Source organism: Cricetulus griseus, chromosome 3 (genome assembly GCF_003668045.3).
Source record: "Cricetulus griseus strain 17A/GY chromosome 3, alternate assembly CriGri-PICRH-1.0, whole genome shotgun sequence".
NCBI classification, from domain to species: Eukaryota; Metazoa; Chordata; class Mammalia; order Rodentia; family Cricetidae; genus Cricetulus; species Cricetulus griseus.
The window spans coordinates 161624849-161649846 of NC_048596.1; the positions used below are offsets into that span (position 1 = coordinate 161624849).

Here is a 24998-nt window from a genome sequence, read left to right on the forward strand (position 1 = left end):
ATGGAGATCAGAGGACAGCTTCCTGGGAGTTACTTTTCTCACCATGTGAATGGAACTAAGGTCCTTGGGCTTGACAGCAGGGGTCAATCTCTCCACTGAACCATCTTGCCAGCCCCAACCACTTAACCTACTTTATCACTCACAAAATGTGACTGGGACATCCTCTTTAGAAATTCTAATCTCCTCCCCCTTTTCAGTCTTACTCCTTGACTTAAAACAGTTCATAAGCTTGAACAATTTTGTCACCAAACTAGACACTGGACAGGATCTATAGATTTTTATTATTATTATTATTGCTTGAGTTGGTGTCAGATAAGTGGAAGATGGGAATGATACAAAATATCCCATGTTACAATTTGCTCAAAATATCCATAGTACTCAATTTGAGACACACAGTTCTGGGTATCATTGTTTCTCTTTCAGTTGTTCCTATGGCTTTGAGCTGATTTCCTTATTTCTTGTTCCACAACTCTTAAGTACTGCCAGCTGCCCAGCCTGGAAATAAATGTAACAAAGACTTTGACCCTTTTCATTGTTCACTACTACCTCCAAGTCAGCCTGTCATTGAGCAGTGTAAGTCCTGATTTGGCTTCCTGCCCATCCACTAGGCTTCCAGTTTTACTGTTTGTGCCAGTATATTCTAGAACTAGTGAATTATGATAGTTTCTTTAACATGTTTTGAAGAAGGAGTTTCTGTCCAGGTTGGCCCTGCCGCCTTTCAGCCTCAAATAAACACACATAGACTCCTATCATTTCTAAAGTGTTTGGCCAATGGCTCAGGCTTCTTACTGGCTAGCTCCCTCTTAATTATTAACCCAATTCTATTAAACTATGTTTTGCCACGAGGTTGTGGCTTACCCATGATGCTCAAGCATGTTACTCCTACATGGCTTCTCTCTGCCTTCCTCTCCCCAGTATTCTCCTGATCTGGCAGTCCTGCCTATCCTTCCTGCCTGGCTACTGGCCAATCAGGGTTTTATTCATCAACCAATAATAGAAACATATATACAGAAGAACATTCCCCATCAATGTTTTTGCCCCCATAAGTCTATAGTTTCTACTGTTGGCTCTGTGCACAATGTTTTAGCTGATTCCTTGCCATATCACCCTTCCCTGGTGCTTAAGACAGACTCAGGTGTTTCTTAGTCTATTTTCCTGATATGCTGTGTATGGACAGTGTATGCTGAATTGTGGTTACTTATTCATTTGCCAATGTTGTGAGCCTCTGGGGGCACAGTGTCTAACTTTTGTCCCCAGGGCTCTGTCTAGTTCAGCTATTCTCAACCTGTGCTTCATGACCCCTTTGGGCGTCAAATATCAGATATCCCTCATATAAGTTATTTATATTATGATTAATAACAGTAGCAAAATTACAGTTATGAAGTAGCAATGAAATAATTTTATGGTTGGGGGTCATCACAACACGAGGAACTGTATTAAAGGGTCACCACATTAGGAAGGTTGAGAAGGACTGTCTAGTTAGTGCTGAGTGTTTGTGAGTACTTAGTATATATTTATTTAATCACTGCTATGAAGTGAGTTCAATAAATGAGCTTTTGAATAAAAGCTCTGAAAATTTCTTTTTAAAGAACAATTGTTCTCAACCTGAATTTATTACTATAAATAAGTCCCTTGCATATAACCTAAAATGTAGTTGCTCTAGTTTGCTAGTGGAAATCTTAATGTTTTATTTTCTCTTTTAGCTGTTTGATGGCATTGAATGTGAATTTCCCATATTTTTCCTTTACATGATGATTGATGGTAAGTGAACTTTTTCCTGATACTGAAGATATAAAACACGAGTGACTTGAAGAATAGCTGAGGGTTGGGCAGATGTCTCAGCTGGCAAAGTGCTTGTCGTGCAGGCATGAGGTCCTGAGTCTGATCGCCAGCCCCTGCCTGAAGAGCACATGGCTGTAATTTCAGCACCAGGAGGTGGAGACAGGTGGATCTTTGAAGCTATTGGCCATCCAGATTAACCAAATGGATGAGCTCCAGGTGCCGTTCAGGTATCCATCTCATAGAATTGGAGCGGGTTAAGGAAGACATCAGTGTCAATCTCTGATTTCCACACATGCACACACACGCATGTTCACCTGCATGTATTCATAGACATGCACATGAAAACACATACATAAGCCACACTCAAACACACAAAGTAAAAATAATAAAATGGGTGATTTCTTTCATCTAGCAAGAGATTAAAGTTAAGCAATGGTGACAACTCTGCATTTTTATGCTGTTCTGCTTTCTGAGTGAATGCCAGATATTAAAGAATCTTTAAAAATTCTCTCTCTCTCTCTCTCTCTCTCTCTCTCTCTCTCTCTCTCTCTCTCTCTTTCTCTTTCTCTCCCCCCTCTCTCTCTCTCTCCCCCTCTCTGCCTCTGTCTGTCTGTCTGTCTGTCTCTGTCTCTGTCTCTGTCTCTGTCTCTCTCTCTCTCTCTCTCTCTCTCTCTCTCTGTGTGTGTGTGTGTGTGTGTATGATGTATGTGTATGATATATGTGCCTGTGTGTATGAAGTGTGTGCAGGAATTCTTGTGAGTACAGGTGCACGCATGCCACAGCACAAGATTGGATTTCAGTCTTTGCCTTCCACATGCATGCTTAAAGAACTTTTAAAACCACTTTGAAGTCTAATATTGATGCCAGTATCATGTTCATACTTGTAAAGAAAAGCTTATCATAGAAGTCATGAATACTATGGATACTATGAATACTATGATTGAATATCTATAACATTTATGCTTAAGCATAGTGAAATTTCAGTTAATTCAAAATTTAATTCTAAATACTAGAATGACTTTCTGAAATCAATTTCTATAGAAAGTCATAACTATTTACATTTCTCTTCAATTTTATGTTTTCGTTTATATAAAATTTGGCACAATAAGTATAAAAGGACTTAGAAGTTTTTATAAGGCAAAATTTTTGTATGCTTATTGAGCACAGCTAATGTTGGATTTTCTGTTTTAGGTGTTTTTAGAGGCAATCTTGAACAAGTCAAGGAATATCAGGACCTTTTGACTCCTTTGCTTCACCACACCACAGAAGGTATAGTTTTTCTATCAAGAATTCTTTCTACCGTTATTTCCTTGTTTATGTAAGATGTGAGCATCAGTCCTTTATAAGACACAATCATCTATATTATATTAAAAAAATAAGACCTTACCTGAAATTAGAATAATCTCTATTAATTTAGTTTAACAAATTTGTTTTACAAAAGCAGTTTATTAGGCATGACAGGGATGGATATAAATGTAGGTGGTCATGGCCGTACTGATGCTGAGGGAGTTTGCACACGGACACAATTGTGTAGTACTTATGATATAGTTCCTTTACTCTGTGTACTGTTACATACTATAAAGCACCTACTTTGTATCCAAGTCATCAAAAATTATGTGGCTCGGTGAGTGTTACCCCAGCCCTAGACCCTAGGAGGGCTCCCTGGAAAGACTGCATTTGGCTGAAGGCAGGAGCATTGGTATAGGCATTCTAGAGTCTTTGGAGATGCTTCTGGCTTTTACCATTATATTTTGAATGTTTGCCCTTTGACCAAAATGGCATTCTTTGAAGATAAACTCAGTGTTTTAGAAACAGTCAAAATGCCAAATCTTAGGAGTAAGGCTGTATTGGTTTCAAACACCAGAAGGACCCATAAAAAAGCTTAATTGGAAAATTCCCAAAGGAATTCAAGGGCAGTATTCTAGATATCTTTGGTTTGGAAATATTAATAGAATTATAGTCTTCTGAGAGTAGCTTTGGAAATTTGTGTGTAAGTTAAAGTTTTTGGAATTTTGGTGTGCTAGTCCAAACAATTACGTCATCATGTGGACACAAAGCATGAAGTGTCATTCACAACACTGGGCCCCGTTCCTGCTGCTCGTGAAGCTGTGACTAGGTAAGGGGGCAGAGCTCCAGGAATACCTGAATAAAATACTTCATATTTTGTTTTGCCCCTTCAATGCATATACTGTTAAAAGTTGTGAAATGTTTATGGATGGACTTTTCCTTCTTTCTTTCTTCCTTTCTTTCTTTTTCTTGTATCTTTCAAAACAGAATTTCTCTGTGTGGCTCTGAACCAGGGCTGGCCTCAGAGATCCGCCTGCCTCTACCTCCTGAGTGCTGGGATTAAAGGCATGCGCCATTGCCACCACCTGGCAAGCATTTTTAAATTAAAAATAAATGCTACTTTTTAGAAAGGAGTTATATTTTCAATATTCACTTGTCTTCTTTGAAAAATAGTGCAATAGGAAAATATCTGAAATTTCTGCAATCAGGTCTTTTAGTATTCAGGAAGGGATCATTGAAACATGAAAGTTGTCATGTAACATACTCTACTTTTTGGCTTCATGTTCAGTGTGATGTTCACAGTATTCCCCATAGATCACAACCCCTTTCCCTGATTTTAGACACATTTGTCGCTATCAATTGATGGATGAAGAAAGCAGCAGAATTTCAAGGCTATTGTTTAATTTTATTACAAAAATTAAGTTTACTATAGATTGCTGTAACAAAAATCTGCCGCACCCTATAAGGAACATATCCTTTAAATAATAATTTCATTTTCTGAAAGGTGTATCTTTAAAAGCTATGTTTTAATAAAAGATTGATTTCCTTTAGTGACACTGAAGTGTAGAAAACAGGCTTAATATTTAAATAGGGGTTTATGTGCACTAACCAATAGCTCATAAATATAATTAATTAAAGATTAAATAGTCTTTCATTTACAATGCTTCTATAGACTGATTTTTATTTAAAATAACTTCTCTTATGGCTCTGATTATCTGTATACTATATATACATAAATATTACTGAGATATATGTATGCACATATACATATATACACATACACACTTGCATGTATGCACATATATACATATGTATATGTACATGTATACATGCATGTGTATATATATACATACACACATACACACACACACACACACACACACACACACACACACACACACACATATATATATATACTTGCTGCTAAAGGAGATATACATATGTCACTGTCTAAAGCCTAATATACAATGGAATTAGTTCTAAAGTCAAGGAATTCTTTTTCCCCTGTGTTTGCCTAGCAATATCTGAAGGGACCAGAGTGACACATTTCTCTGTAGTTCACTGAATCTGCTCCTGTACAACCCACCACTGTCCCTGCTATTCTGTCCTCACAGATGCTTCAAAGGGAACTTTGTGGAGACAGTTTTATTTTATTTAATATGCTTGCTTCTAAATTAAATTAAATTTTATTTTATTTTACTCTTTAGGATATCCTGTTGTACCAAAGTACTATTATGTGCCAGCTGACTTTGTAGAATATGAAAAGAGAAACCCCGGTAGTCAGAAACGGTTTCCTAGTAACTGTGGCCGTGATGGGAAATTGTTTCTTTGGGGACAAGCTCTTTATATCATTGCGAAACTCCTAGGTAAGTAGAGAAGATTGGGAGCCTATTTTCTTTCCCTGTTATCAAGCTGTTAGCAATAAATATATCTTGGTTTTTTTTCCTTTGGGTGAAATTGGATTTGGGTGGATTTCACAGTTATTTCTTTGGGGAGTTTCTAGATTGTAAAAGTAATAATGGTATCTAACAGTCCCCGAGAGAAAAGTGCAGTAGGTTAGGGTGCACTACAACTGTGTGTGACTGTCTGCATCCAACAGGAGCTTCTAGCAGAAGGCTGGGAAAACTTTGAGTTGGTTTTGTGTGGTATGAGAACATTCCCAACTTACTTTAACCAGTGCTTTTGAGCATTGCTCGTAAACTACTTGGTCATCTCTGAAAGTTGTCTATTTTTTTCCAGTAAATATATGTTGGTAATTTTCTTTCCTACCTAGTGGCTTAAAGAGACCAATTATAATTATTTGAATAATTAAATTTTAGCTATTTCTATAACTGAATCAGAATATCCATGAGCAAATTTGACAAAAGACAAAAGACTTACTATGTATCTTCCTATCTCATACTTCTATAAAATTTCTAGTATTACTAGCATTTTTACCAAAAAGGCTGTCATTTTAGAGTCAGAACCCATGTATGATGGACTATGAAACAAGCTAACTAACAAACAAAAACAAAACTTCTCCCTGTATGTTAATCTATTGCCTTGGTTGTTTGAGACTGTATATATAGATGTTTGTTTGTGCTGGAAGGATGATAATCTTTGCCTTATTTTCATCATTCATGAGGAAAGATTTTGGAGGCCAGTTTCGCAGGGGTCAGATTGAAGTTACACAAAAGCAAATAAAACCAGGCTAAGAGCTCAAGCCGATGGGCAGGCACTTCTGTTGCTTTCTTTCTGTGTCTGTTTTCTTGGTCGTGGTGTAAGTTTAACCCTAATTAAAGAATGTAGGAAAGTTTTCTATACAGGTGTTGCTTCCAGTTTCATAGAAAAGACACAAAGACTAATACTGGCTAGAACCCTTAAGTCCATTTCATTCGTGTGAATAGAAGGAAGTTTTTTGTGACTTAAAGCTAAATTAAACATTTTCTAGCTGAGGGGCAGTTCACTGAGCTATACTTGAAAAATGCAAAGGATGTGATGATTTTTTTTCTGTGTGTGTGGGTCTGAAAACTGACTCCCTGATCTGGGACTTGAAGTAGTGAACCTTTTTCTTTCTAGTGTTCAGTAAATATCCAGCTTGGAGTTGCTGCAGTTGGAAAGAGTGATAGCTTAGGGCAGACCCTGGGGAAAGTTGATGAATGAGGAAGCGAATCAGCTGCACTCTCCATGGGCAAACTGACCTTTATAATCAGAATGTTAGAACACTCTCCCTCAGCAAAAAGAAGTGCTGCCCGTTCTCACCCAAACCAGTGTCTGATGTGTGCAGGTCTTTAACGTAGGCCGCATTTTCCTGTGAATGGGAATGTACAAGTTAGGCTTCCACTTCTATTTCATGGCTGAAATGAGCAAAAATGCTTCGGAGCTGTGCTAAAAAGAAGGCTCTCTTTCCCTACCAAAGTTCTGAAAGGCATTGGAGAGCATTCAGGAGGAATGCTGCATGAAGCCATGTGCTGATTTCCATCTGGGAGAAGAAGCAGCTGTGCTGCACCCCACCGTGTTGGCCTGGCCGCCATCATCTGGTCACATGTGTTAGTTTGCGGCAGCGTTTAGGAGGCTGGATTATTTAGCTGCCGCTCTGAATTCTTGGCCATTTCATAATCCATCAAGCGTCCATGAATAGTCACTAAGATCCTAGACACAGTATTTACTACAAAGTTATATTGATTCATTAAAGGAACTTCAGTTTAATATCCTCACAATGCAAATAAAAAAGAGTTAACTGGAGTTAGTATTTTTACTTTCGAATCATGTAAAAGTCAATGAAAATTGAATCTTTACAAATCCTGACTTCAAAAAAAAACCAAGAAAATAAATACTTTGACTTTCACTAATTCTAATCAGTTCTTATCCTACTGAAATCTAGTAAGGGTTGAATGCTGTGTGTATGTCTAAGTGAACTTTATGCAACAAAACTATGTGCCTTTTCTTCTGGCGATCAAGTAAGCTAATATGTATACTGTTTTCTTAGTACCCACTATTTCAGACCATGATTCATTTTTTACAATTTATCATTTTTCTTAGACAACCAACTTATAGAAAGTCAGAGTTTCTATTTAGTAAGTAAATTATAAATGTTTATTTTAAGTCACATGATATATTTTAAGATCTATTTGACTTGTCTTGAACCCATTATCTGTCATGCTTTCAACTCTTATTTAACTTGAAAACGTTAATACCAATCACAAGATTGTTCTATAGAACATAGAGTAACTTTTTTTATGTTTTCATAAAAACAAATAACTCTAAAATTGTGATCTTTGAGCTAAAATATTTTTGTAGGAGTACAGGAGGTAGCTCTAGTCAAACGCCTTTTAAAATATTACCTAATGAAGTAGTGGGTTTCTACTATGGATTTTTCATACTTCCTTAGTTTTGTTGTTTGTTTGCTTGCTTGCTTGCTTGCTTGTTGGCTTTGTTCCCCCCCCTTTTTATTATTAATTCAAGTTAGGGAACAGGCTTGTTTCACATGTACTTCCCCTCTCCCTCTCCCTCCCCTCACCCCATCCCTCCCCCACCTCCAACCTACCCCCACCCCATCCACCCACCACTCCCCAGGCAGGGTAGGGCCCCCAACAGGGGCTCCACAAAGTCCACCAAATCTTCCTGTGCTGGGCCTAGGCCCTTCCCCATGTGTCCAGAGACAGAGTGCATCCCTTCACATGGGATGGGCTCTCAAAGTCCCCCACACACACCAGGGAAAAACGCTCCAGGGAGTGCAGGGGCCTCCCCATTGGCATCCATGATCAGGGGGCTGGATCAGTCCCACACTAGCCTCCCAGACAGCATCTGGGGTCGATATGCTTTCCCTTTTTCAGGCCAACTGTTTATGTGGGTTTCTCAAACCTGGTACAGACCCCTTTGATCTTCATTCCTCCCTCTCTGAAACTAAATTCCAGATTTCAGCTCAGTGTATTTCTGTGGATGTCTGTCTCTGCTTCCATCAGCCACTGGATGAGGGCTCTAGGATAGCATAGAGAGTAGTCATCAATCTCATTCTAGGGGAAGGGCTTCTAGACTATCCTCTCCTCCACTGCCCGGACTGTCAGATTGTGTCATCCTTGTAGGTCTCTGGAGATCTCCCTAGTTCCAGATCTCTTCTCGGACCTATAGTGGCTCCCTCTGAAATGGTATCTCTCATCCTGCTCTCTCCTCTATTCTTCCCCCTACTCAATATCTCTGCTTCTCCATTTCCTCTCCTCTACTCCTCTTCTCGTGCTCTTATTGTGGCAGTACCCACTCCCCTACCTCATGCTCTCCTGGGGTCTATTTATCCCTTAGAGTCCTTCATGATTCCTAGTTTCTTTGGTGAAGAGGATTATAGGCTGGTAAACCTTTGCTCTATGTCTAAAAATCATATATGAGTGAGTACATACCATGTTTGTCTTTTTGTGATTGGGTTACCTCACTCAGGATGGTTTCTTCTAGTTCCATCCATTTGCCTGCGAATTTCAAGATTCCATTGCTTTTTTCTGCTGAGTAGTACTCCATTGTATAAATGTACCACATTTTCTCTTTCCATTCTTCAGTTGAGGGGCATCTAGGTTGCTTCCAGGTTCTGGCTATTACAAACAATGCTGCTATGAACATGGTTGAAATATGTCCTTGTTGTATGAACATGCACTATTTGGGTATATACCCAAGAGAAGAATGGCTGGATCTTGAGGTAGATTGATTCCCATATTTCTGAGCAACCGCCATACTGATTTCCAGTTTGCACTCCCACCAGCAATGGAGGAGTGTTCCTTTTTCTCTGCATCCTCTCCAGCATAGGTTGTCATTGGTATTTTTGATTTTAGCCATTCTGACAGGTGTGAGGTGGTATCTCAGAGTTGTTTTGAGTTGCATTTCTCTGATGGCCAAGGATTTTGAGCACTTTCTTAAGTGTCTTTCAGCCATTTCAGATTCCTCTGTTGAAAAATCTCTGTTTAGTTCTGCACCCCACTTTTTAATTTCATTGTTTGGTGTTTTGGTGGCTAGCTTCTTGAGCTCCTTGTATATTTTGGAAATCAGTCCTCTGTCAGATGTGGGGTTGGTGAAGATCTTTTCCCATTCTGTGGGTGGTCGTTTTGTCTTACTGACTGTGTCCTTTGCCTTACAGAAGCTTCTCAGTTTCAGGAGGTCCCATTTATTGATTGCAGACCTCAGTGTCTGTGCTTCCTGGCGTGATGTTCAGGAATCGGTCTCCTGTGCCAATTTGTTCAAGGGTAATTCCCACTTTCTCTTCTAGAAGATTCAGTGTGGCTGGATTTATGGAGAGATCTTTGATCCATTTGCACTTAAGTTTCGTGCATGGTGACAGGTATGGATCAATCTGCAATCTTCTGCATGTCCAAATCCAATTGTGCCAGCACCATTTGTTGAAGATGCTATCTTTTTTCCATTGTATGGATTTAGCACCTTTGTCAAAAATAAGGTGTTCGTAGGTGCGTGGTTAATATCTGGGTCTTCAATTCGATTCCATTGGTCTATCTGTCTATTCTTGTGCCAATACCAAGCTGTTTTGAGAACTATGGCTCTATAGTAGAGCTTGAAGTCAGGGATGGTGATGCCTCCAGAAGATCCTTTATTGTAAAGAGTTGTTTTGGCTATCCTGGGTTTTTTATTTTTCCATATAAAGTTGAGTATTGTTCTTTCAATGTCTGTGAAAAACTGTGTTGGGATTTTGATGGGGATTGCGTTGAATCTGTAGATTGCTTTTGGTAGGATTGCCATTTTTACTATGTTAATTCTACCTATCCAAGAGCATGGGAGATCTTTCCATTTTCTGGTATCTTCTTTAATTTCTTTCTTTAAAGTCTCAAAGTTCTTATTGTACAGGTCTTTCACTTTTTTGGTTAGTGTTATCCCCAGATATATTATGTTGCTTGTGGATATTGTGAAAGGTGATGTTTCCATGATTTCTTTCTCATTGAGTTTAATCATCTGTATACAGTAGGGCTACAGATTTTTTTTGAGTTAATTTTGTGTCCTGCTACCTTGCTGAAAGTGTTTATCAGCTATAGGAGTTTCCTGGTAGAATTTTTCGGGTCACTTATGTAGACTATCATGTCATCTGCAAATAGTGAAAGTTTGACTTCATCCTTTCCAATTTGTATCCCTTTGATCCCCTGTTCTTGTCTTATTGCTCTAGCTAGAACTTCAAGTACAATATTGAAGAGGTATGGAGAGAGTGGACAGCCTTGTCTTGTTCCTGATTTTAGAGGAAACGCTTCGAGTTTCTCTCCATTTATTTTGATGTTGGCTATTGGTTTGGTGTATATCGCGTTTATCATGTTTAGATATGTTCCTGTTATTCCTGTTCTCTCCAAGATCTTTATCATGAAGGGATGTTGGATTTTGTCAAAGGCTTTTTCAGCATCTAGTGAGATGATCATGTGGTTTTTCTTTTTCAGTTTGTTTATATGGTGGATTACATTGATGGTTTTTCATATGTTGAACCATCCTTGCATCCCTGGGATGAAGCCTACTTGATCGTGGTGGATGATTTTTCTGATATGTTCTTGGATTCGATTTGCCAATATTTTATTGAGTATTTTAGCATCGATGTTCATGAGGGATATCGGTCTGTAGTTCTCTTTCTTAGTCTTATCTTTGTGTGGCTTGGGTATCAAAGTGATTGTAGCCTTGTAGAAAGAGTTTGGCAATATCCCATCTGCTTCTATTGTGCGGAACAATTTGAGCAGTACTGATATCAGCTCTTGTTTGAATTTCTGGTAGAATTCTTCAGTGAAGCCATCTGGCCTCGGGCTTTTTTTGGTTGGGAAGCTTTTGATGACTGCTTCTATTTCATTAGGGGTTATGGGTCGATTTAAACTGTTTATCTGATCTTGGTTTAATTTTGGTAAGTCATATTTATCCAGAAAACTGTCCATTTCCATTAGATTTTCAAATTTTGTGGAGTACAGGATTTCAAAGTATGACCTGAAGATTCTCTGGATTTCCACAGTGTCTGTTGTTATATCCCCCTTTTCGTTTCTGATTTTGTTAATTAGCATGCGCTCTCTGCCTTTTGGTTAGTTTGGCTAGAGGTTTGTCTATCTTGGTGATCTTCTCAAAGAACCAACTCTTTGTTTCATTGATTCTTTATAATGTTCTCCTAGTTTCTACTTTGTTGATTTCGGCTCTCAGGTTATTTCCTGGCATCTACTCCTCCTTGGTGAGTTTGCTTCTTTTTGCTCTAATGCTTTCAGTTGTTCTGTCAATTCTCTAATGTGACTTTTCTCCAGTTTCTTCATGTGGGCACTTAGTGCTATGAACTTCCCTCTTAGCACTGCTTTCAGAGTGTCCCATAAGTTTGGGTATGTTGTGTCTGCATTCTCATTAGATTCTAGGAAGTCTTTAATTTGTTTTTTTATTTCTTCCTCAACCCAGGAATGGTGCAATTGGGTGTTATTCATTTTCCAAGAGTTTGCAGGTTTTCTGCCATTTGTATTGTTGCTGAATTCTAGCTTTAATGCATGGTGGTCTGATAAGATACAGGGGGTTATTTCAATTCTTTTGTAACTATGGAGGTTTGCTTTGTTGCCTCCTATGTAGTCAATTTTAGAGAAGGTGCCATGTGGTGCTGAGAAGAAGGTATATTCTTTTGAGTTTGGATGGAATGCTCTATAGATATCCATTAACCCCAGTTGGGTCATAACTTCTTTCAGATCCTTTGTTTCTTTGTTAAATTTCTGTCTGGTGGTCTTGTCTAGTGGTATAAGGGGGGTATTGAAGTCTCCTACTATAAGTGTGTGTGGTTTTATGTGTGGTTTGAGCTTTAGTAATGTTTCTTTCACAAATGTGGGTGCCTTCGTATTTGGAGCATAGATGTTCAGGATTGAGATTTCATCTTGATGGACTTTTCCTGTGATGAGTATGAAATGCCCTTCTTCATCTCTTTTGATTGATTTTAGTTTAAAGTCCAATTTGTTAGATATTAGGATTGCTACACCAGCTTGTTTCTTGAGCCCATTTGATTGGAAAATCTTTTCCCATCCTTTTACTCTGAGGTATCGCCTGTCTTTGAAGTTGAGGTGTGTTTCTTGTAAACAGCAGAAGGATGGATTCTGTCTTCGTATCCATTCTGTTAGCCTATATCTTTTTATGGGTAAGTTAAGACCATTGACATTTAGGGATATTAATGTCCATTGTTCGTTGGTTCTTGTTTGTTTTGGATTTATTGTTGGTGGTGTCACTGTGTGTGGATTTCGCCCTCCTGCTTCTTTTTGTGTTTGGTAAAATTAGATTATCTATTGCCTGTGTTTTTGTGCATGTAGTTATGTTCCTTGGGTTGGAGTTTTCCTTCCAGAATCTTCTATAGTGCTGGATTTGTGGATATGTATTGTTTAAATCTGTTTTTGTCATGGAATATCTTGTTTTCTCCATCTATAGTGATTGAAAGTTTTGCTGGGTACAGTAGTCTGGGTTGACATCCATGCTCCCTTAGTGCTTGTAGGGTATCTATCCAAGACCTTCTGGCTTTCAGAGTTTCCATTGAGAAGTCGGGTGTGATTCTAATTGGTTTGCCTTTATATGTTACTTGGCCTTTTTCCTTTGCTGCTCTTAATATTTTCTCTTTATTCAGTAGATTTGGAGTTTTGATTATTATGTGTTGCGGGGGGGGGGGACTTCTTTTTGTGGTCCAATCTGTTTGGCATCCTGTAAGCTTCTTGTACTTTCATAGGCATATCCTTCTGTAGGTTGGGGAAGTTTTCTTCTATGATTTTCTTGAATATGTTTTCTATACCTTTGAGCAGTGTCTCTTCACCTTCTTCTATACCTATTATTCTTAAGTTTGGTCTTTTCACAGTGTCCCATATTTCCTGGATATTTTGTGTTAGGGATTTGTTGGACTTGAGGTTTTCTTTGGTTGATGAATGTATATCCTCTAGTGATTCTTCAATAGCTAAGATTCTCTCTTCTGTCTCTTGGATTCTATTAATTATACTCACGTCTTTAGTTCCTTATCGTTTATCCAGTCTTTCCATTTCCAGCATCGCCTCATTCTGTGTTTTCTTTATTGTGTCTAATTCAGCTTTCATGCTATGAACTGTTTCAAGAGCTTCCTTCACTTGTTTGGTTGTTTTATCTTGGGTTTCTTTAGATTCTTTAAAGATTTGTTTATTTCTTGAATCTTTTGGTTTGTCTTTTCCTCCATTTCGTGTAATGTTTTGCTTGCTTTTTCTTCTATTTCTTTAAGGGATTTTCTTGTTTCCTCTTTGAAGGTCTCTATCATCTTGCTGAGATAATTTTTGAGGTCCATCTCTTCTTCATGCACTGTGTTGGGCTTTTCAGATCTTGCTGGAGTGGAGTCCCTAGATTCTGGTGGTGTCATATTGGTCTTTCTGTTGTTGAGCGAGTTCTTATTCTGTCTTCTTCCCATATCTTTTTCCAGTGAGTGCAGGTGGGGTCTCTCTACCTCCTCTTGTTACACAGTAGTGTGTGGGGGCCAGGAATTCAATGTCTGAAGCTCTGGATGGTCTGGCCTATCCTGGTAGTCTCCTCACTCTGAAGGAGTTAGGCCTCCACAGGGTTCGGGTTGTGGGGGCGGGACAGGAAGTAAGAGTGGGGTGTTTCCTGGCTCTGGGGGTTCCTCACTGCCTGGGCAGGTCTACCCCAAGCAGGAGCAGGCCCGGGGAGATCGGGGTGGATGGGGCTTTGAAAGGTAGTTGGGTAAGAGCAGTGGATCACTCACCTCCTTGCAGATCGGTCAGCGGGAAGGGAAGGAAGAGTGGCTTATACCCAGATTCAGGGAGCTCCTCCCTGCCTGGGAGTGTCTACTCCAAGCAGGCACAAGCCCGGGGAGATCTGGGTGAATGGCGCTTTGGACAGGAGTTGGGTAAGAGCAGGGAGTCACTAACTTCATTGTGATCAGTCGGCGGAAAGGGAAAGAAGAGTGGCCTGTACCCAGATTCAGGGAGCTCCTCCCTGCCTGGATGTGTCTACTTCAAGCAGGGACAAGTCTGGGGAGATCTGGGTGAAAGGCGCTTTGGACAGGAGTTGGGTAAAAGCAGGGGATCACTCACCTAGTTGCTGATGGGTCGGCGGAAAGGGAAGGAAGCCATACTTCCTTAGTTTTAGTTAAACCTTCCCGTGTTATTTTTATTATTTTTGTCAGTTTCATACCATAAATGTATTTTGATTACATTCATTCCCATTACCTTCTAGTTTTCCCTCTCATACTATCTAGAGCCCTTCTTCCTAGCAAGTCCACCTACTTTCATGAATTCATTCTCTATGACCCAGTGAGTTGGCATGAACATGGGAAAGTGACTGCCCCTCCCCTGTGGCCACTAATTGAGAATAGCTTAGAACGGCTATTTAGACCAGGCTGGCCTCAAGCTCAGAGATCCTGCCTCTGCCTCCAGTGCTGGGTTAAAACTTTGTGCTACCATGTACAGCTTCAAATTAGTTTTTAATAAAAGTTTAGTCTTATGGGATCATGTCCCATTCCTTCACAAATAGGAAAAGTCTTCAGGACTCAATCCTCCCACAGTTGCAGCATTAGTCATTGGATTAAAGTTCACACTTTCATGTCTTCCTTCATGAAAAGTTGAATCCAAAATAAATTTAATATCTCTATTGTCGCAGAAAATTACCAAAGGTATGACACAGCCTTAACCAACTTTTAGTTTTTGTAGCATGGCTGTTTCATCAGCAAACTGTAGATTTCCACCCCAACACTTGTTTGCCGATTCATCTATATTTTTCTCTTGTGAGGAACCGTCACCACCCAATAGCTATCCTTTTTGTCTTTAAGAAGTAAGTTCTTACTATGTGCCCCTTTCACGCATTGACTGTGTGGTATCATTTCTTGACTGTCAACACCTTGGGTTGCCTTATGACCTCAGTGCTGATGGCATGGAGGCTGATCCTCTGTTCCAGCAGTGCTCACAATTTTGTGTCCCCCATTCCTCCATCATATGGGGGGTTTTATTGGCTCATAGGAATAGCATAGAAGCAGGGATGGTGTGATACTGTGGCTGAGGAGCTACTTGTTCACATGGCAGTGGACCAGGAGGCAGAAAGAGATCAGTACAGGGCTGTTGCCTATGGCGAGTGCCACACAAGCCCAAACCCGGAAGTGCACCAGACTCTTGTGGACCCCAGACACTCCCCTTGCTCTACCCCAATAAATTCCCTGCCCTGCGGTTCCTCCAGGTCCTTCTTGCTCCACTTGCTGTGTCAGCCAGAGAACCCTAGTTAATACAGTTAACTTGTTAATTCATTAAAAACTTTGCTTTTGCATTGGAATGGGTTACTTGGTGATTTGGGGGTTCAGAATTTGGGCATAACAGTTTTACCAGGGAAATTAGGTCCCCTTTCTGGGTTCTTATCTCATAAATGAAAGAACTGAAGAACTTACTCAGAAGGAAGCTTGGGAACAATTTTATTAGGATTTAAAAAACAAAAACAAAACAGCAGGGCAGTAGAAGGGGTTGGAGAAGAAGAGAGAAGGCCATATGTGAAATTATGCTGTTATGTTCAGCAATAGAGGCTCAGTAAAGCAGCCACATAACAGATTATCAACTGAATGGCAGAGATGAGAGGAGCTTTGGAGTGAGGGAGAGGGAAGGAGGGAGAAAGGGAGGGAGCCCAAAGTATTGGAGAAAACATGCCTAGGCATTGGCCAGCATCAGAAAGAAAGAGATAGGAAGAAGGAAAAGATACCCTTCTGAGTCAGGACTCTGGCAATCTGGCTGACTTAACAGAGCTACATGGACATTCCCAGGAGACTACACCAAGGCCAGGGATTCTGGGAAACAAAAGTATATTATGTCATTAAAGGTATACTTCCCTACCCCCCATGTCTTTAGTATGGCTTTAAGTGAATCTTCCTAAGGCTGTACCTTGAACAACAGATTGAAAGGCTCATTTTAATTAAGGAAAAGACAGTTATACTCCATGGCTTCACCAAGAGCCAGAAGCATATCCTGTTCTTTTAACCAGGAAGAAAACGGTTTTTTTCCTTAATGGGCTTTTTAGAAGTAAGTTTTGGGGGAGGGGGAAAGATAGGGACCCCCACTTCAGTTGAAGTGTCTTGACAAGGCTAAGAGGGTGCATAGCTCACCAAGGAAAAACTGTGCAGGGGACAGGAAATGCATTTGGTTTTTATTCTAACACTGCATCTTCTCCCCATTAGCTGGGGTCCCCTTACAGTCTTTCTTGTTGAAGAGGGAAGGGATCAGCCACTGTAATCTGAGAATGCATGGGGTGGGGTGGGGTGGGGTGGGTGGGTGGTGGGGTGTTGTTGGTGACAAAGGTTTTATGAGGTAAGGGGGAGAAACAGTTGCATAAAAGCCACAAGGTGGGGAAGATGAAAAAAAAAATGTGAATTTCTTGTCTTAAGCAATTCTGATAGAAAAGACTCCTGTTTAATGTTTTTTAAAGGCCTGAGTACAATTGTAGGGGAATATGTGCAGTTGGAGATTCAGGTGCCTGTGTGGAGACCAGATGTCCTCCTTGGCTGTCATTCCCCAGGAGCCCTCTACTTTTGCTTTTTGTTTGTCTCTCATCAGCCTGGTGCATGTGAACCAGACTAGAATGGCTAGCTAACAAGCTTCAGGTATCTCCCTGTCCCTGCTTGACCAGCATTGGGATTGCAAGCACACTCCACCAAGCCTGGCCTTTTTGTTTGTTTGTTTGTTTTTTAATGTTGATTCTAGGGATCAAACCTAGGTCCTCCTGCTTACACGAGAAGCTCTTTACTAAGTTATCTCCCAGCCACTATTGTATATCTTCTTAATAGTTTGGTTTTTGGTTGGTTTGTTTGCTTTAATACTCAAAACTAATTGACATAATGCCAAGGGAAACTTTTATTTGATTACAAACTGCAAATAATAGCTTACCTTTTGTGTTTTAAGGAGTTAAAAGCGGTTAGTTATCCTTGTCCTAAATGACAGTCTGATATCATAAGGACATGAGGACCTGTACCGGTACCTGTGTCTCCTGAGTAACAGAAACCACGATGGATTGTGTAAGGGGTGGAGGGATTGTGTGTGTGTGTGTGTGTGTGTGTGTGTGTGTGTGTGTGTGTGTGTGTGTGTGATGTGTTTGGGGGCAGGTGGGTGTGGTATGGGGGCTGTGGGGATGGTATGTGTGGTTATGTGTGTGGGGGGATATGTGTCTGTATGTGTATCTGTGTCTCTGTGTGTGTTCCTCTAACTATATTTGTCACTTTTACCACTATGGAAGTTAATTCAATGACAAGGACAATTAGTGTTTCAATGCTGGCTAATGCCACCAATTTCTTTTGTTTAATGAGTCTGTCTAGGGAGGTTCCACTGTGTAGGGGCCTGTACCAGGTACTGGGGATATAGGAATGAGGAAAAGCACTCAGCCTGGGGTGTTCAATGCACGTATAAATGGAATGTGCAGATATACATAGAAGTAATGCCCAAAGAAATACAGAAGAAATGCAAATAATCTGTTCAAGGACTTCTAACCAGATCTATTTTAGTAGATTAACATTTAAGCTTCCTAAGGAGATAGCTTTCCTAATTAATCTATCATCACTTACAAATGGAAAAAAATAAAAATTTCATTTCTTTTTTTTTGCTTTTTTTTATTTGAATTACAAAAAGATTGAATTACATGACAATCCCAATACTACCAATTGTGGGATTTTTTGTTCACATTTTAGTGATACAAATGAACTGAGGGAACAATTTGCTTTTTTAGAATATCAGTCTACAAATCAACCCTGTATCATGAGCTAAACTGAAACCAATAAATTGTTACATGTAGATATCTGCTGCAATGAAGCCTGTGTTTGTTTGGTTTCCATTTTGGGAAAAAAGTTTTTTCTTCCAAATAAAAGTACATCTGCTATATTCTATCCATGAACAATTTGCTTAAGCATTTTGAGTGTGAATTTTGTGATCTATAAAATGAACAGGCCTAGAATTAATACATGCTCAGTGCTAAAGAACAGTAAGACCCTCAGTAAGAACCTTTTAAGGGTTCCTGCCCTTGCTGGTTTTTCTGCTGTTAGGAGTATTTTCATATTATTAATGAGAACTTCCAGGAGTTACTAAAATACCCTTTGGTGGTTTTGTTTCTTGAACAACATTGCAGATGTTTGTGTGTTACCACAAAATAGAACTATAATGGAAAAATATTCCCAAAGATGCAGAGAATTTTACAGTCAGTATTCACTGGCCTGTTTGTCAGAAGTATTCATTACCTGAAAGCAGTACCTAAAGCATTGTGGAAAATGAACTTTCCTTTTTAAAAAATAAAAATAAAAAAAGAGTCTGTGGATACAAACATGTTGGTACCAAACTCGGCATGGTGTAGTTTTTATTTGATCACTGTATAACTGAAGATGAAAAATGAAATGAGCATGCTCTATATATTAATTGTAATAAAATACAGGGTGTACCAATGCATTTTAGTAGAAGTTCATTTCATTTTTTAGCATTAAGTATAATCATGTATAGGTGTGGATATAACTAAGATAATGTTCAAGTGTAAACATGTCTAGGATGGAGACTGAATTCACTGCAAATTTTCATGGTATCTTCCAACTTGAATTCCAAGAATTACATAGAATCTCATTTCAGGGGTGTTAGCCTCCTGCCACCTCTCCCAACACAGTGCCTCCAAGCCTCAGGTGCTGCTGGCCACCACCCAGGTGTGGTCTACAAAATGCCAGAGAAATACCGCCTTGGGGCCTCTTCCCCACCTTCCTGTCCCCAGCCCTCCCGTCTAGATGTTGGCTTGTTTGCTCTCTTTGGATTTTATCTAAAGTTGCCACACAGAACTGCCTGTGAACAGTGCTTCCATGTGCACTGTCTTTGAGGTTGCTGACACCTGCTCATCAGTGCTTCTTGGAAATGCCCTTTGTTAAGTGTTGTAGAGTTCAGCATCTGGAAGATGTCTGGGTGATATGTGTGCTTCTCCCCATGGTAATCTAAACACATTTTAGAATACCTTTGTTAGGGTGTAGTTCTTGTGCTGTACATATTACCTACTTGAAACTTAGTTATTTTTAGTTTATTCTCAGAGTTGTGTGATCCTCATCACATCCTGGCTTCCTCTAACACCCCTCCCCTGTACCGGCCCATCACTAATCTCCTCAGAATCACTGAGTGTGACAGTCCTTTTATGTCCGACTTTTCTCACTTAGCATATTGTCTCAAGGTACCTCTATGTTGAATCCTATATCAGCACTTTATTCTTTTTTTATGGCAGAGTAACATTCCATTATATAAATACAACCTCATTTAATTAACTGATTGATTAATAATTTGGTTTGTTTGAAACAGAACCTTACATTATGACTGAGGCTGACATTTAACTCACAGTAGTCCTCACACAGTGCTAGACCTGAGGTATAAGCCACCCCGGGTGCCGCACTCTACCTCATTTGCTGTTTGCTTTTTTGGGTGGGGGAGCGAGCTCACTTATATACTCCTGGCTAGCCTGGAACTAGAGATGTAGACCAGTCTGGCCTTAACCTCAGCAGAGACCTGTCTGCCTCTGTCTCTCCTGAGCTGGGATTAACGTGCGACCCCCATTCATGCTGCTCTACCTCATTTTATTTGTTCATCAGCTTGGACATTTGGATTGTTTCCATTTGGGAACTAGCATAAATAATGCTGCTATTAACTTTCACTGTAAATTATTGTTCAACATTTTTTTCAATTCTGTGAGATGTATATGTAGTGAAGGATTACTGGGCCATATGCTACCTTTTATGTCTTAACATTTTGAACAACTTCCAGACTCTTTCCCATACATTGGCATAGTTTTGCTTCCTTGCCAACATCTTTGAGGTTCCACATTCTCGACATCCTCACTAAATTTTGTTCTTAACTTTTTAAATTGTTGATATCAATATTATAGCTATCTTAATGGTTGTGAATTGGTATCTCATTTTGGTATTATTTAGCATTACCCAAATCATTAATGTCATTAAGTCAGTTTTGATGTGTTCATTGGTAATTTCTTTGGAGAAATTTCTATTCAGATATATGCCTACTTTTAAATTGAGTTCTTATCTTTCATTATTGATTTATAAGAGCTATTTATATATTCTAGATATAAATCACGTTAGGGGAATAATTTGATATTTTCTACCATCCACTGGGCTATCGTTTCACTGTATTAATAATGCCTTTGACATGCAAAAGGTTTTCACTTTGAAATACAAGTCACAAAGATTTACTCCTAAGAGGCCTATGGTTTAGCTCTTATATGTGGCTTTTTAATTTACTTCTACTTCCTTTGTATATGTAGTCTCTCCCTGAGTTTCAAAACTTTCTTTGAAATGACATATACAAATAATAATTTATATTGTTGTATTCTAATAATTGATGTTTTGATGTTAAACTATCTTTGCATTTGTTTGGTAAATCCTATGTGATCATGATATATAATTCCTTTTATATGCTATTTGGTTTGCTAGTATTTTGTTAAAAATTTGTGTTTGTGTGTGTGTGTGTGTGTGTGTATTCCTAGGAGTTTGGGTTTGTAGTTCCTTATAATATGGCAATTCTGAGCTAGAAAAGTTTACCCTTTTATCTGTTCAAAAGATTGTGAGCAACTGATTTTAACTCTTTTAACTATTTGGTTAACATAACCAATGAAATCAGAAATCATCTTATGCTGGTCGTGTGTGTGTGTGTGTGTGTGTGTGTGTGTGTGTGTGTATGAAGGAGCATGTATGTGAAAATGTGTGTGTATTTAAAGTCTTTATTTTTTATAAATCTGTTCAGTTCCTTGTATGTGTGCCCTCTTGATCTAGTCTCCGTAGTTTGTGTCATTCCAGGATTTGCCCTTTTCGCCCCAGTCATCTAGCTTGTGGCCATACGTTTTGTTTGGCATTCCTACTTCAGTCTGAGTATTTTCTCTCTGTCACTCTTTTTCCTGTTTGATTTTGGTGGGTGTGTGGGTTCAGTTTAGCTGTTTCTCAATATGTGTTTTAGCTTTTTATGTGCCTGGCTTTAATTTGATATTCTCTATTGTTTTTCTGCATTCTATTTCGTTAATTTTGACTTTTATAATTTCCATTCTGCTTTTGATTTAGTTTTCTCTTTTCACACACCATCTGAAGAAGGGAAGTTAGGGTATTGGTTTTCTATTTTAACTCTATTTAATATGTATATAAATGTTGATAATTTCCCTATGAGCAGCACCTTTTCTACATCCCCTAAATTTTGATGTGTTTATCTTCATTTATCTCATCAAAAACACACCAGAGGAAGTTTTCCTCCTCCTTCTCCTCCCCCTTCTCCTCCTTTTGTACCTCCTCCTCTTCCTCTCACTGTTTGGGTGTGAGGAATAATAGGAACAGAACCATGTATATGCTAGAAAGTGCTTTATAATGAAAGTATTTTCTGATTTTCCTTTGATTTTTCATTTGACCATTGGTTATTTATGAGAGTGTTAGTGAATTTCCATATATTTGTGAATTTCTGCAATGTCTTTGTCACTAGCTTCTCATTCATAGCATAGTGAGAGTATACTTTCTGCCATTTCAGTTCTTGTATTTATTTTATGACCTAACACATCTTATCTCTCTGAGAATGGGCTCTGAGGAAAATGGATATTCTTCTCTTTTTGAGTGAAATTCCCTGTAGTTGTCTCATTTGGCTCACAGTGTTGTGTATTTGGCATTTTGTTCTTTGTTTACAATGTCATTTGATTTCTTTTTTTTTTTTTTTTTTTTTTTTTTTTTTTTTTAGCTGATGAGTTAATCAGTCCTAAAGACATTGACCCTGTCCATCGTTTCGTCCCACTCCAGAATCAACGTAATGTGAGCATGCGATACTCCAATCAGGTAAAGAGATGTTTTACTTCTTAATTTAGATTTATCCAAAGACATGTACATGTTCACTAAAGGGGAAGTTTTATTTGAAATGTGTTTTTCTTGCTCATTGAGGTGATTCCAGATGTCATGGATGTGGGGCATAAGTTTGCAGGAGGACAGACAATGTGCTATGGAAGGGCATAAGAGGCCGTGGAAAGGGAGGGCTCTGTGCTTGATGTCTCCTCCTGTGTCTCCCAGACAGGACTGTGTAACTGGAGACAGCTGCTCTTAGCACATAGTGCCATGTTCTGAGAAGGAATGGTTTTGAAATTCTTATGTTTACCATCTATGGATTTAGACTGTGTTGTGTCAACACTCTCTCAAGTGTTTGCAGTATCAGCAAGATTGATGTTGACTTGAGCAAACCCTCAACTATTAAATGATACCAGTAATGAGGACTGTTAAAATGAAAATGTTGTAGATTGTGGAAACTGCCTGAGGAGAAAGGAAATGAACCTGAGTGTGTGCCTGGGTTTCCAAGCAGTTAGCATGCATTTAATAAAAGTGGCATCAGCACTTGCAGTTGATATGCTTACAAATCCAAAAGCCTATTTTTAAAAATGCACACATGCATGTGTGCACACACACACAAAATGAATGAATGAGTGAATGTTAAATTTTCTAAAAAGAACATAAAAGTTTTGTGTTAATATGAAATAAGAAAATTTTACTGGCTTATTATCCTCTGTAAAGAAAGGATTGGCCTTTATCTTAGGCCAGTGTGTCACACCAGTGTACAGCCTGTACCATGTGAGGTGTTCAGGGTTACTTCAGTGTAAGGTGAGGAGTCCGTTTACTCTGTATTATTCAGGGCCAGGACCTTGCTATTTTCAGACCTAGTTATCTAGGGTGGTGATATATTAAGCCTTTTCTTAGATTGGGGCACAGGAGGTGACAGAACTACAAAAGCATGTTATAGGCATGTGGCTAGCAAAATTACTCATTTTTTTTCATGTTAGGCATGTGTAAGATATGTAGGCTATCTGTGATTTACAGAACTGGATATACATGCAGTTCTTTCTCTCCTACTCGGAGTACAGAACAGTAAGAGTGAACTGTAGAGAGAGTTCACTGCTAATTTTTTTATATCAGAATTATTTTCTAATATTGCTGGAGGGCTGTGCATGGCAAGCCTTCCAGATGCAGCCACTTCTTAGCTAAGAGAAGTTGTCTGAAGTGCAGACTGGGGTTCTTCTCCTGCAGAATGATCAGAGTTTCTGAGAGGCAGGATGAAGATTCCCAACAGAAACTGCTGGGAACAAGGATTGCCCTCTCCATTTCCTGGCTGTAAAATAAGGGCTTCTTGTGCTAAAATTGCTAGGGCTGAGTACATGAGATATAGGGGTCATAAGTAGCACAGAATATGCCTACCTCTCTGTGGTTAAAGTGTTTGTTTTGTGTCCAGGTTATGACTGGCTGTGCTGAAATCTATGAGTAAAGAGTCTCTTTGGATTGACCAAGTGCTTTAAGCTCTGCCAGAAGTTGCAAAAGCGAATAGAGAGTAGTGAAAGACAGATGATGCCTAAAAAGGAGAAACCTACCATCAAAGGAAAGTGTGTCAGGCGGTCTCAGATCTACTTCTGGCCTTCACACTGGCTGCCACAGAACTTGGAAACTTACTAGACATACAGGTAGAGTTCAGCACAGGGAAAGCATGCCAAATAAGACCATTAAAGTTAAAGGTGCCTTGGGCAAGTTTTGTGGAAATGAAGCTGAGCCTTTGTGCCAGTAGAGCCAGAGATGTGCTTGTATCCCGGCAGTGTACAGCAGTGCCACACAAGAAGGATACGCAAGTATGCTTGCCCATGACTCCTACAGAGTGTCAGTCATGTACATGTGCATCGGTTGGTCCCTCTGAGAAAAACTTGGTATTAAATGTAAATCACAGACTATCTGAGCAAACTGGTGCACTGTGAGCCAAAGCTCCAGTGCAGGTAAACACTCTTCCCCTGTGAGTGTTTATAATTGCACAAATACATTTTCATTTCTTTAGAATTTTAATTAATAATGACATTTGATTAAATTAGAATTCTAATTATTCATCATAGAGTATGTTCTTGCTATACTATGTTGTTTTTTTAAAGTATTCCTTACCTTTTTGCTCCAAGTCTTCTGTTGACGTCTTTCAGTCATACTTCGATTTCTACTAGTTCATTCTTACTATTTTTGACATAGTTTTCTTGATACTTATTCAAATTTTTATTGTCAAAATACTTTTAAATATAAATAGTCAAAAATTTTAACTATTAATTGAATAAAACATTAACCCTTTAATTTAAAAGAAAAAGTCACAGGAAATTGCAGAGAAGATTCCTATGAATCCTTCTACAACCCTCCCACAAGAAATTACAGAGAACACAGAGTTGCTGGGAACCTACCCTCAACCTCCTGCAGTGCCTGCAGCCTAGGCATTGTTATTAAACAGTATGAAAAACACAAAGCTAGTGTTGGTGCCCACTTTCATTTTACCTGCTGCTCTCACACATACCTGTGGTGTGCTACATCTACTCATGTAGTTCAGTGTCACCATATCACCACAACGACGTCCATCTTAGAACCACGCTTGCTTCTTTTGCCCCTGGAAACCACCAGTATGTTCTCTTTTATGATTTATAATTTTTTCACTTCAAGA

The 24998-nt window shown here is 39.1% G+C and overlaps 1 protein-coding gene across 10 annotated transcripts in view; it reads left to right on the forward strand.

The window, feature by feature from the left end:
* Window positions 1-24998, forward strand: part of Phkb (phosphorylase kinase regulatory subunit beta) — a 189094-nt gene that overhangs the window by 92779 nt on the left and 71317 nt on the right. For all 10 annotated transcript variants that reach the window (XM_027406294.2, XM_027406288.2, XM_027406296.2 and 7 more), the window contains 4 exons: window positions 1704-1761; window positions 2974-3051; window positions 5277-5435; window positions 22242-22336. In XM_027406294.2, coding sequence (XP_027262095.1) covers window positions 1704-1761; window positions 2974-3051; window positions 5277-5435; window positions 22242-22336 — 390 coding nt within the window. The remainder of the gene's footprint in view (window positions 1-1703; window positions 1762-2973; window positions 3052-5276; window positions 5436-22241; window positions 22337-24998) is intronic.